The 12320-nt window shown below is 38.8% G+C and overlaps 1 protein-coding gene and 1 long non-coding RNA gene across 5 annotated transcripts in view; one reads left to right on the top strand and one right to left on the bottom strand.

The window, feature by feature from the left end:
* The window catches only part of CUNH12orf56 (chromosome unknown C12orf56 homolog), a 60018-nt gene that overhangs the window by 756 nt on the left and 46942 nt on the right, over positions 1–12320 (bottom strand). The window contains exons 9-12 of the mRNA XM_036299816.1: positions 8675–8798; positions 6151–6225; positions 5752–5826; positions 1710–1888 (exon numbers count right to left, since the gene is read on the bottom strand). Coding sequence (XP_036155709.1) covers positions 1710–1888; positions 5752–5826; positions 6151–6225; positions 8675–8798 — 453 coding nt within the window. The remainder of the gene's footprint in view (positions 1–1709; positions 1889–5751; positions 5827–6150; positions 6226–8674; positions 8799–12320) is intronic.
* The window catches only part of LOC118651065, an 88485-nt gene that overhangs the window by 29489 nt on the left and 46676 nt on the right, over positions 1–12320 (top strand). The window lies entirely within an intron of this gene.

Raw genomic sequence — 12320 nt, 5'->3', positions numbered from 1 at the left:
TTAATATTAGTTTTTAATATATATATTTTTTAATTGATTTTAGAGAGGAAGGGAGAGAGAGAGAGAAATAGAAACATCAGTGATGCAGGAGACTCATTGATTGGCTGCCTCCTGCACCCCCTCCCCCTACTGGGGATCAAGTCCACAACCCAGGCATGTGCCCTTGACTGGAATCGAACCTGGGATCCTTCACTCCGCAGGCCAACGTTCTGTCCACCGAGCCAAACCAGCCGTGGCTATTAGTATTTTTTAATAGTTGCTGTGGTGATTCTAACGCACAGCCAGCTGAAAATCACTAGTTTAAAAAAAGGGTCACAAACCTAAATTAAATGCCCGCAAGTAAGATATTAGGAGTAAGGGTAAAAGTAAGGATAGGGGAAACAGTGGCAAATTATACAGTATGTTATCACCTAGGAGGGCAGCTGCTATTGAGCTCCGGCCAACTATATTGTCATGGAAAAGTATGGCACTATTTTTTGCCAGTACTTCTGATTTTTAAATGTGCATAAGTAATTTTTAAAAATTGGGTTATGTAATACATGCCACAACACGGATGAACCTTGAAAACATTATGCTAAGTGAAAGAAGTCAGGCACAAAATTCTCTATATTGGAAGAGACGGTTGATATGCAATGTCCAGAATAGGCAAATCCTATTTTGAGACAGGAAATAGATTTGTGGTTGTCAGGTTCTGTGGGAGGAGATAATAGGTTATGACTGCTTCATGGGTATTAGGTTTCTTTGGGGGTGATGAAAATGTTCTGCAATTAGGTAGTGATTATGGTTGCACAGCATTGCAAAATGTATTGAAAGCCACTAAACTGCATACTTTAAAATGGTGAATTTCATGATAGATGAATTTTACCTAAAAAAAAAAAAAAAGTGAGGAAAAACTTGGGTTGTGTGAACCAACTCAGAGCAGGCCAAACAAAACCCTGTTATAGGAGCCAGAGTGAAACCTATATTGTAAAACCACATTGAGAAAAAAATACAGGAACCACAAATTGGGCTAAATTTTCTTGAAAGCCAACCTAAGGCTGCAGTGTATGCCTCCACATCCTTTTATGTCTCCGTGAAAACTGGTGGCAAAGCTGTGCCTGCTGCACCCTTTTCCTCTTAAGTCAGACACAAGCTGGTATTTTTCCTTGATCGGTGCTGATGCAGGGCTGTACAGCTAAGTGCGCTGGGCTTGGCCAGCCTATAAATAGAAGTAGGAACCCCTGAGGTGCAGAACAAGCTGGCTGATGAAACCAGTGCTTGCTACTCCTGCTCTTTCCTGCTGCTTTGTTACTGAGAGTAAGAGGGGTAAGTGAAACAAAAAAACACTAATAATTGTTTCTTCTTTATCAATTTCCCCCCAATGATTCAGTTGAATTCACAATCCATCATTTTTCATCCCTTTCAGCAGTGTTTGTTACTCTTAATTCTCACAGCCTGTTATAATCATTACAACTTTCATGAGATACTGGCTGCAATAAATACAATGAATAAGAAACAGTTCTTCAAAGAGAGTTTGATGTTCCACCAGTCTTTTCTAGCCTGGGAATATATTTCAGATGGCAGGGGTTCTTAGAAGTCCCCAAATCCTGCCTTACCACCAATCAAAGTGAAATATATATATAAAAAAATAGAATTAGTTGGCTGTGCAGTTTTGCGTGAAGATTAGAAACGATTGGATTTTAACTGCAGATTAGATTCAGACTTCTTACCTGAATTCTTCTCTGTAGTTATTCCTAATGTACTCAGCTAAAGTCTTGCTGTACTGCAGGCAGCTCTTGAGGATGTAAAACTGCTGGTACAGCAGAACTGCTTGGCTGGGACTTAACAGCTGAAGTGAAGCTGAGAGTCCCTTCACCAGCTGTTTCACAATACTGGCCACAAAAGTAACCTAGACAAGGAAAACACAGTTACACGTAGGCGGCATGCCACCCATAGAGCACCTGCTAGTATTTCAGCTGGAGCCTCAACTAGAAATCTAGGCTGAAGCCCACACCACCTTTATGCCAATGCCCTTGCACTATTTCTCACTGAAATGGTACTCAGAGCATAAGACGATAGAGTAGCTGGGTTTACCAGTTGCCCCCCTACAAGCAGAATCAGAACTAGTACTGACTGTCAAGGACATTGGGCTCCAAAGCGGAGAGAACGCACTGGAAGCAGAAGTGGAAACAGAAGGGGAGCTTGGAGAGGTAGGTCTGTGGCCTCCTGCAGTAGGAATGTGGTTTCTCTTTTACTGTTAAAAGTAAATGGCTGACTTTCAGAGAAGGTTCTGCAAGGCAATGGTCCTTAAAATTTAGTATGCATAAAAATCACCCAGGCAACTCACTAAACATGCAGAACCCTGGGCTTCGCCTCCAGATATTTACCGTAAACAATCCTGATGGATTTGTTCCCTGCACCACACACTGAGAAACACTAAGTGAGAACGCAAAGAAGACGGGGCTTGACACAAGCAAGTGATGTTGATGTCACTGGTAGCTGGGGTTTTCATCAAACCCCACTTATGTTATCATTTCTTAGGGGGAAAATACAGTGGAAAAAGTAGCAATAGTGTGATTTTATTGGGCTCCTGCTTCTCACACACACACAAAAAAGCAAAGCTGTCATTCACAACAGAACCAAATGTTAAAAAAAAAAAAATAACAGTGGATTCTACAAGTGTTGTTTTAATTTTGGGGGGAGTTGTTGGGGGGTCGTGGTTGGGTTGCATTTTCAAACTACTATCCATAAATGTAGGCTTACTATAAAAACAGAAAGGAATGATGGTGCCCTTTCAAGCTCCAACCAGCAAGTCACTCTGCACGCCCATTAGGTAGTATCAATAAATGTGTCACCTTTTCTCCTGATGTTGCTGCTGGCCCTTTCTAAGTGAGTTTTCCAGTTCCATTTGCACATATTTACTAAATATTGTGTCAGGCAAACGCAGATTGAGGTGAGAGAGTCTGGAGCAGTGGGACAAAGCAATGCCCGTTTGGAGATTAAATTTTTAACTTCTTCAGCAGCTTGCTTTAGCCAAGTAGGAGAATCAGCCAGAACTGACTGACTGTGCAGGTGTATTCAATGATCCCTACAGTTTCCTTGCTTGTAAATTTTTCTCAAATGATCTATTTCTGCCTGCACTCTTTAGAACTGGGTTAATATGGAGGCTTTCAACAGTGTTTGTGGGGGTTTTTGTTTGTTTGTGTTTTTGCTACTCTTCATCCTGACATGTTTTACAGTCACAGACTGGCCTCATACTCTACTCAGTTCTTTTGGTGAACCAACCCTAGAGGTTGATAAAGAAACTTTCCTAATGCTTGGAGTCCTTAGGACCCCAAATTTCACACTTCAGTTCAGATGATAGGGTTTGCAGCCACAGCACAGAAAAAGTGTCTTGCATTTTGCACATACGAGCTTCTGTTGCTGTGAATGACTATAGCTTTGACATTCCTCAGTGTGGGCCTGAGACTGGTTAGGGTCTGTGTGCTGCTAAAGGAGCCAAGGTGATGGGCTCAATCCCTGTATAATGCAGTTAGTTAGCTGTACTACTGACAAATGCAGCCTCCCCTGGCTCCAGCCAGATTTTTGCCACAGGGATCTGGCATGAGAACCTAGATTCCCTAGGACAGACTTAACATCACTCTAGAACAGTGATGGCGAACCTTTTGAGCTCGGCGTGTCAGCATTTTGAAAAACCCTAACTTAACTCTGGTGCCATGTCACATGGAGAAATTTTTTTATATTTGCAACCATAGTAAAACAAAGACTTATATTTTTGATATTTATTTTATATATTTAAATGCCATTTAACAAAGAAAAATCAACCAAAAAAATGAGTTCGTGTGTCACCTCTGACACGCGTGTCATAGGTTCGCCATCACTGCTCTAGAACAACAGCTCCAAGAAGGAGCCTACTGATGGTCAATGGAGGCATGTTTGTATACAGAAAGAGAACTTGTTACCTCATGTTAAATCCTCCATTAGCAATGAAAATTTAGTTTGGACTATTACCTTTTGAAGAGATTTCCAATTAAATGTCTGGTGATTGAATGTATACATGCATGACTAAAGGAAACTAAGTTTGGGGAGATGAGAAGAGATTAAGGAATAAAGCCTTTATTCAAATTAATTAAATATATATATATATATATATATATATATATATATATATATATATAGTTTTAATCCTCACCCGAGGATATGGTTTTATTGATATTTTTTTCCAGAGAGAGAAAGAGAATCATCATTGTGAGAGAGAAACATCGATTGGTTGCCTCCCATACACGCCCGGACCAGGGATTGAATCCACAACCTAGGTATGTGCCCTGATGGGGAATCAAACGCATCACCTTCTGGTGCATGGGAAGACACTCCATCCAACTGAGCCACCTGGCCAGAGCCAGCAGACATTTTATTGAACATCTATTACATGCCTAGCTCAACTCCTACCCTCATGGCACTTGGAGTCTGCTGAGGGAGAATGACGTATCCGCCATGATAGACTAGGTTATTCTGTGGTAACAAATCTCACAAAATATCAATGCTTTGCTTGAAACAACAAAGGCTTATTACTTGCTTATACTTTTTGTCCCTACTGGGTGGTAGGGGGTTCTGCTCATTGTAGTTACTCAGGACCATCTGGAATGTTGCCAGTCACCATGCCAGAAGGAAAGAGAATGCAGGGAAGCATGCACTGGCTCCTAAACCTTCTGGCAAGAAGTGACAAGGCTACTTTTGTTCACATTCCATTGGCAAAAGCAGGAGCAGAGACCCACCTAACTTCAGGTGGGGTGGGAAGTATAATCCCGGAATCTTGTGTCTAGAAGCAGAGAGAGCCAGAATATGTGTAGGCACTAATGGCTACCATAGGAAAGAAACAAATAATAACACAAACAAATGTGAAATTCAACAGTGACAAGTCCTGTGGAGGAAGGGAAGATGGTGACATGCTGTGTCTACATGTGCCTATAATGGGGGAATCTGACTTAAAGGTCAGAGGACCATCTACCCACTCCACTCAGGAAGGGGTACTGAGGCCTGAAAGATGAGTAGAAGTTAACTAGGTAGGAAAGAGAGGGAAACGCATTTCAGACAGAGGGGTAGTAAAGGCCCTATAATGGAGGTCTTAGGGTTGGGCAGTGAGTAAGAGACACAAATAGCTGGGAAAGTGAGGGATTAGATGAGGTTGTAGGGCCATAACATGCACACCATGTAAGACATAATAAGGAGTTTAGTCTTTATTCATTATGTCATTTTTGAGAGATTTAAAGCAAGGGATGACATAATCAGATTTTTATTGTGAATAGATCCCTCTGGCTGTAATCTGGTGGAAAGGTAGGGGCAGACTACGTAGATGTGATTATAGTGTCAAGGAGAGAGTGACATTATGGACTGGAATGGTGGCTGCTGGGACAGAATGCCCAGATGTTATAGTCATACTTGCCAACTCCTACTTACTATTTAAAATAAATGTTCACTTTTATTTCACTTAATTACACAGCCAGTATTTTAATATTCTGTTTTATACATATATCTTAGGATTTTTCATCAAATAAAGATCCCATTTAACATGTTGTTTCAGTACCTTAAACATTCAGGCCCCAAGTATAAAAACATTTTATTTTAATTAGATAATAAAATCATCAGACATATAGTTTGTTCCTGTTTTACAAACTTGATCACTTATAGAGAAAATGTGTGTTTTATTAATTAAGCACAAGAGCATCTGTTTAATAGCCTTGGGTGGTTTTGTTTTTACTTCTAGATACTTACTATGGGGGGATGACTCTGTAGCAAGGACATCATCCAGCTAAGAGCAAACTTAATTGACCCCAATCCAAGATTTCCCTAAAAGATGCACGGAAATAAACCAGTTATATTCATCGGGTCCAAGTTGTGCCCAAAGGGACACTCATTCTCAAGTACATTTTATCCTTATTTAATCAAATCTTTTAAGTCAGTATTTAAGAAAATAAGCTAGGTGAGTGCTTAAGAGCAAAAATAATACAATTAAGTTAGCCAATCTTGTAGACCATCTCTAATACAAGCATTTTAAAGGTATATTATTAATCATGTGATATATAATCATATAATATGCATACATAATAGTTGTGTGATATATACTAATCACAAATATAATATGTATAATAACTATATATATATATATTGTACCTGCTGAAAGACAAGAAGTATCTCATATAAAAGTGCTGTAGCTGTATCTGTATATTCCAGGATAAGCTTCTGTAACTAGAATTTTAAATAATAATTAATGCAATATCATTGGCAGAACCAGAAAATGGTCATTTCTCCTAGTTCCTTTTATGTACTCATAAAAAAAATTTTATTAACTTAAAATACAATTAGTGTGGCCAATTTTTCTGTTTCATTTGGTTTAGTCATTCTCAAAAGAGTGGCTCTCGAAAAGACAACACATTTAATAGTGGCTAAGAAAGTGGATTAGGGAAAAAAGATACAATGGCCCACAGAAAACTAACACCAAAAACAAAACAAAAAATGCACACTTCATTTGCAAAATCATTCAGATCAACAATCCTACTTCTTTTCAAAACAGTAGAAATATGCTCCCCAGAAATCAGATAAGAGACTCAGAAATTTAAGCTTATGTGCAACTTGAACTATAACTCCTATAGTATGGGTAGATACAGGGCTTAGAGACATTTTTTTTCTCTCTCAAGAACTCCAAACAGTGTTGAGGCTGTCTTCTAGCCCATAGGCCACTTTATGCATGAGAACTGTGTCTGTGGGCATGCTCTAGGCCAACACATTTTTTCCTCACAGTAGTCTTTGCCAGAAGAGCTATAGTTTGAAATCGCTCCCTCTAATAGACCTTGGAACAAAAATGTGTATATGATCTGCTCATGGCCACAATAATAGCCCAGGTGCAAAAGATCATCAAGTCCAAAAACAGGAAACTCAGACCTATCTATTCTGCTCTCTAGATATTTTCATATTTTGGAAATACCATAGCCAAAGCAGATCAGTTAACCCCAAACCAAACTGCTTATTTTCCCTTTCAACCTATTCTTATTGTAATTCTTATCTGACAATCAGGCCTGAATCTAAAAGTCATCTAATCTTCATACTTTATTTCCACATCAACCTATCAATTCAATTTCCCCAAAATGTCAGGAATGTAGCCTCTTTATAACTGTGATCCCTTTTATTTTCTTCATTTACTTATTCAATAGATATGCATCAGACTCTGTAGTGGGTGTTGGGGATACAATGGAGAGCAACAAAGACATGGTCCCTACCATTCGGAATATACAATCTAGTGGGGAACATACATCATTCTAATAAATAAATGCATAGTGGCAAACCGAGGTAAGGGCTATAAAAGAAAGATACAGGAAGTGAGGAGAGCTCTAAAAAGAAAGCCTAGTACCATTTGGGGGTCAAGGAAAGCTTCCTTGTGGCCCATACCATCCCTCACCTGGACTACTAAACTAACTTCTAACAGCTCACCCAATCTTTACTCTTTAATGTCTAATCCACTCACTCACTCCACTGTTGAAAATGGTACACTAGATGCTCCATATATAATCTATAATAGTATATTCATGTTATATTTGACTAACCCCTGTTTCCCCAACCAGACTATAAACCAGTGGTTCTCAACCTTCTGGTCCTTTAAATACAGTTCCTCATGTTGTGACCCAACCATAAAATTATTTTCGTTGCTACTTCATAACTAATGTTGCTACTGTTATGAATTGTAATGTAAATATCTGATATGCAGGATGGTCTTAGGCGACCCCTGTGAAAGGGTCGTTCGACCGCCAAAGGGGTCGCGACCCACAGGTTGATAACCGCTGCTATAAACTAATGAGGACAGAGACTGTGTCCATTTTGCTTCTTATTTGGACCCTATTGTCTAGTACACTGTTTAGCTAATTGATTCTCAAATATTTATTGAGTGGGTGAGTGAATTTAAGAGTTTTCTAAAACATAATTCTGTTTATATGTATAAGAACTATCAAATCATGTCCCATCTTTTCAAAAAATTCTGTGTTGACCTGCACAAAATAAACTAATAAGCTGATTTATTCTATCAGAATAAGTACTTTCTAGCAATTTTGTTTCTAATGTTTTAGTAAAACCTTAGAAGAATAAGTAACTCTTGTTGAGTTTATACTACTTAGGTAAGGAAATGGCAAACTAAGATAAGAGAGGTAACCTAAAATCTCTAAGACAGTGCTTTTATACCCAATACTCCTTACTACAGAATTACATATACATACATATTTTGTATAGAGACAAACAGATTTATTTAATGTCTATAGAATGCTAATTACTTTTTTAGTATACATACCAGATATGTATACTAAGGAAATTATTCATATAAAATGGATATATTAATGTTGACAAAATAGCTATCAAAGTTTTAAGGTTAATGACAAAATAGTTATTCTTTGATTTAATTATATGTCTATGTTCTGCAATGTCACAGTCCACATTAGAAGACAAGAAGCCAGGGACCTTATATATCACTAGAGGCCCGATGCATGAAATTCGTTCAAGAGTAGGCCTTCCTTTCCCGGCTACCCACACTGGCTTCCCTCTGGCACCCAGGACCCAGGCTTCCCTCACATCCCCAGAAGGACATCCGGTCTCATTAGTATGTTTTGCTTTTATTATTATAGATATTTAATCTATCCCAAAATACTCATCTCACCTCAGCATCCAAAGTCGTCTCTACTAAAATTGAATCAGCCACCAAATGGATATCACACACAGGACAAGATTCTGGAATCTGAGGCTTGCTAATTAAAATTACCAAGAGATTAAATAGTGTTCCCCTGAAAAATAAATAAAAGGCAATTAATGAGTAAAGCCTGAAAAGAGAAACAGTGAAGCCAAGTTTGCAGACACTGAATAGAATTATGCTTAAAAGTACAAAGCATTGTAGACTGTTCTTCACTGAGCTTTTGGATCCTTGGACATGTAGACAAATGTCTAGAGATAAGACATTTAAATGAAAATATAGTTTCTTGATCTTTTAGCTCAGAGTAAGTACAGTTTTAGAAGTTCACATAACTTGGAAAGCTCAGAAAATCTGGATTTAAGGGAAAGTTGGGTGATCTCAATTCTAGCAGTATTTTCCAAAGGGGTTTTTTTTTTATGGATTAACAGTTTCAGGCAACATTATAGTTAAGTAGATTGTGTTCAAAAGAGGAATGAGAAATATTTGACTTAACCAAGTTCACTGGATATCTTTACTACAGAACTTCTCAGAGGCTTTAATATGCTAATGTTCATGCCCTGTATATCTCCAGGACAAAGAAACAGTGTAAAGCATTTTTTAAAAAATGTTTTTATTTATTTCAGAGGTAGACACATCTATCGGCTACCTCTTGCATGCTCCCTACAGGGATCGAGCCCACAACCAAGGTATGTGCCATGACTGATAATCAAGCCAGAGACCTCTTGGTGCATGGGATAATGTTCAGTCAACTGAGCCATGCCAGCAGGGCTGAAGCATTTCTTAAAATGCTTATTTGATCACAAGTTTTTTGATTCTAGAATCCTTTTTTAGACAAAGCATTTCAGAGGGTTTCCTGTTCTACTAAAGACCACTGGCTATTAATAAAACTAATATTAAGCCCTGGCCAGGTTGCTCAGTTGGGTGGAGCGTCATCAAAAGGTTGCAGGTTCGATTTCTGGTCGGGCACATTCAGGAGGCAACCAATCAATGTTTCTCACACCAATGTTTCCTTCTCGATCCCTCTCCCGCTCTCCCTTCCCCTCTCTCTCTAAAATAAATAAATATATCCTGGGGTGAGGATAAAAAATAATAAATAATTAAACGTTAGGTCTTTTGCTTTCAAATTCAGTGAACTGTCCACTAATGTACAGTAATAAATATCTTAAATGTTATTACATGTTTGAATAGTATACCATGTGATTCGAAAAGAAAAAGAAAAAAATCATAATTCAAACTGAGGAGCCTGAGGTGCTGGGTTAATAACCCCATCTTCATATGTGTAGTGCAATCCATGTGTGCTTGAACAGGAGCTGAAAGCAGATGACTAGAAATACAGTTGACTAACTGATGACAAGATCAGAGTAGCTTTGACAGGTACGAGTAATAAAAACATTTCAAATAGGATTGTATAAAAATTCTCTATAACCGTAAGCTTTCCTTTCATAATGGATTAAAGAAGACTATAAACAATCCCTGTTTAGTAATAGTTGAGGCTTCTTGCTCTTTTTACAATCATTGAAATCATTACTATGATTAGAAGTTCATGATTAACAACAATTCTAATAAAAATGTAATTCCCGCCCTTTCCTCAACTCAAAACAACAGATCTAGTTCTCATATCTGTAAAAGAAGAATCATGTCAGTTAGCACACTTCTCAAAAAAAAGCAGGATATGTCCTATGGATATTTGCTCATGTTTTATTCAGCTATTTAAAAATGGACAATCTTCATGCAGTGCGGCCTCCTCATCAGGCCCATCAACTCCAGGGCCACGGGGGCCACTGGCAGATTCAAATTAGTTCCCAAGTAATAAAAATCCAGCCCAGGAAGACAGCCATCCTATCGTTCCCCCGCCCCCCCCCTCGCATCTCCCTCCCCCCTCCCCTGCCTGGAGTCCTGGTGAGGCCAAGGAAGAGGCCCCCAAGAAAGATGATCAGCCCAAGGGGGAAGAAGCAAGAGTGGGCAAGGCCAGGAAGGCCCCGAACAGCCAGACAAGGCCACAAAGGCCCCTCCTGGTGCCAGTGGGCCCCATAGAAAGCCAAAGGTTAAAGGCAAAAAAAGGACAGCCCAGCAGATGCCAAGGCCCACAAGAAAGCCAAAGCTAGGACTCAAGTTTAAAACCCATGGTCACCAAGGGTGAAAATGGTGTGACTTCCCCAGCAAAAAAGAAGATAGGAAACAAGGTCCTTAAGGTCTCTTTAAAGTGGTCTTTAAAGAGGCCACTGCCCAGGGTGCCAGGAAAGGGTCGAGGACCAAGGCTGCTGCTACTCCTAAGGACAATGAGTCCAAGATGGTACCTGTACCACTGATCAGGAAGACAGAGGTACCCAAGGGCCCAAGAAGGCCTGCCATGTCCACCAAGGCCTCATCATCAGAAGAAACCAGTATGAAGGCAGAAGCCAAGAGCTAGAGGTAGGGTGGAGAGACACTAAGACTCAGAGTTTTTATTCCCCCAAAAAACATCACTTTATTAATTTTACTATAACCTATTTATCAATAAAGAATTTCCCCCCTCACAAAAAATTAAATAAATAAATAAATAAAAATGGCCAATCTTACTTTTAGAAGACCCTCCCAAAACTAGCAAAATACTCCATTTAGAAGCTTTTCCTGATATTAAGTTTGAACTGACAGTCCATTCACTATTATATTTAATTATAGTCCTTTATTTTCAACCACAGCTTCTTTTCAAAGTATCACATATCTAAGGCTAATTCTCAGATTCTGGTTCACTTGCTGTGATAATATATGACTTCAATCAAACAATACTGAAACATAAAAGGATTGTGGTGCGTTTCAAGAAGAATACAAGGAAGTGGGGTTGAACTAATAAAATCTCCACTTATGAGAAAATAGAGGAAAATACTGAAATGATTCAATGCTTTTTTTATTTGCTCAAATGGAACTTAATTTGTAATCTACCCTTTCTGCCAATTCAATTTAAAATCCACTAGGCCAATAATAGATACAAGAAATTTTCATCTAAGTGGTAGTTTCGTCCTGAAAATAAAGACTTACAGGAATGACATCACAGCCTTAAAAAATGGTGCCAGCAGTTTGATACTTTCACTGTTTAAATTGTTATTATTTCCAATGTAAGAATTTTGAATGTATAATATTTTAAAATACAGACTTTGAAAGGCAAATTCAGCCTGGCCGGTGTGGCTCAGCAGTTGAGTGTCAACCCCAGGAATCAAAAGGTCTCTGGTTTGATTCCTGGTCGGGGCACATGCCCAGGTTGGGCCTCAGAGCCCAAGGGGTGGCATGCAGGAGGCAGCTGATTAATGATGTTTCTCCCTCATAGATGTTTCTATCTCTCTATCCCTCTCTCTCTAAAAAAATCAATAAAAAACATATTTTAAAAAGAAGAAAGGCAAATTCATAGCCTCAGATTTCAGTGTATAAAAGGCAGAATTCTTATATGGCTTCCAAGATTTCTGCCCTCTTGTATGTACACTCTCTGTAACTCCTCCCCCTTAAATTTGGGCAGGACTTGTAAATATGTTACAGTATCACCATGATGATTATACTTTGTTAGATGAAAAAGGTGAAGGGATTTTGCATATTTCATTAAGGTTCCTAATTAGTTGACTTGAGTAAATCAAAGGAAGGTTAT

This window comes from Myotis myotis, unplaced genomic scaffold, assembly GCF_014108235.1.
Source record: "Myotis myotis isolate mMyoMyo1 unplaced genomic scaffold, mMyoMyo1.p scaffold_m19_p_3, whole genome shotgun sequence".
NCBI lineage: Eukaryota > Metazoa > Chordata > Mammalia > Chiroptera > Vespertilionidae > Myotis > Myotis myotis.
Note: the sequence above shows the minus strand (reverse complement) of the source record. Positions and strands in the feature narration are given on the sequence as shown.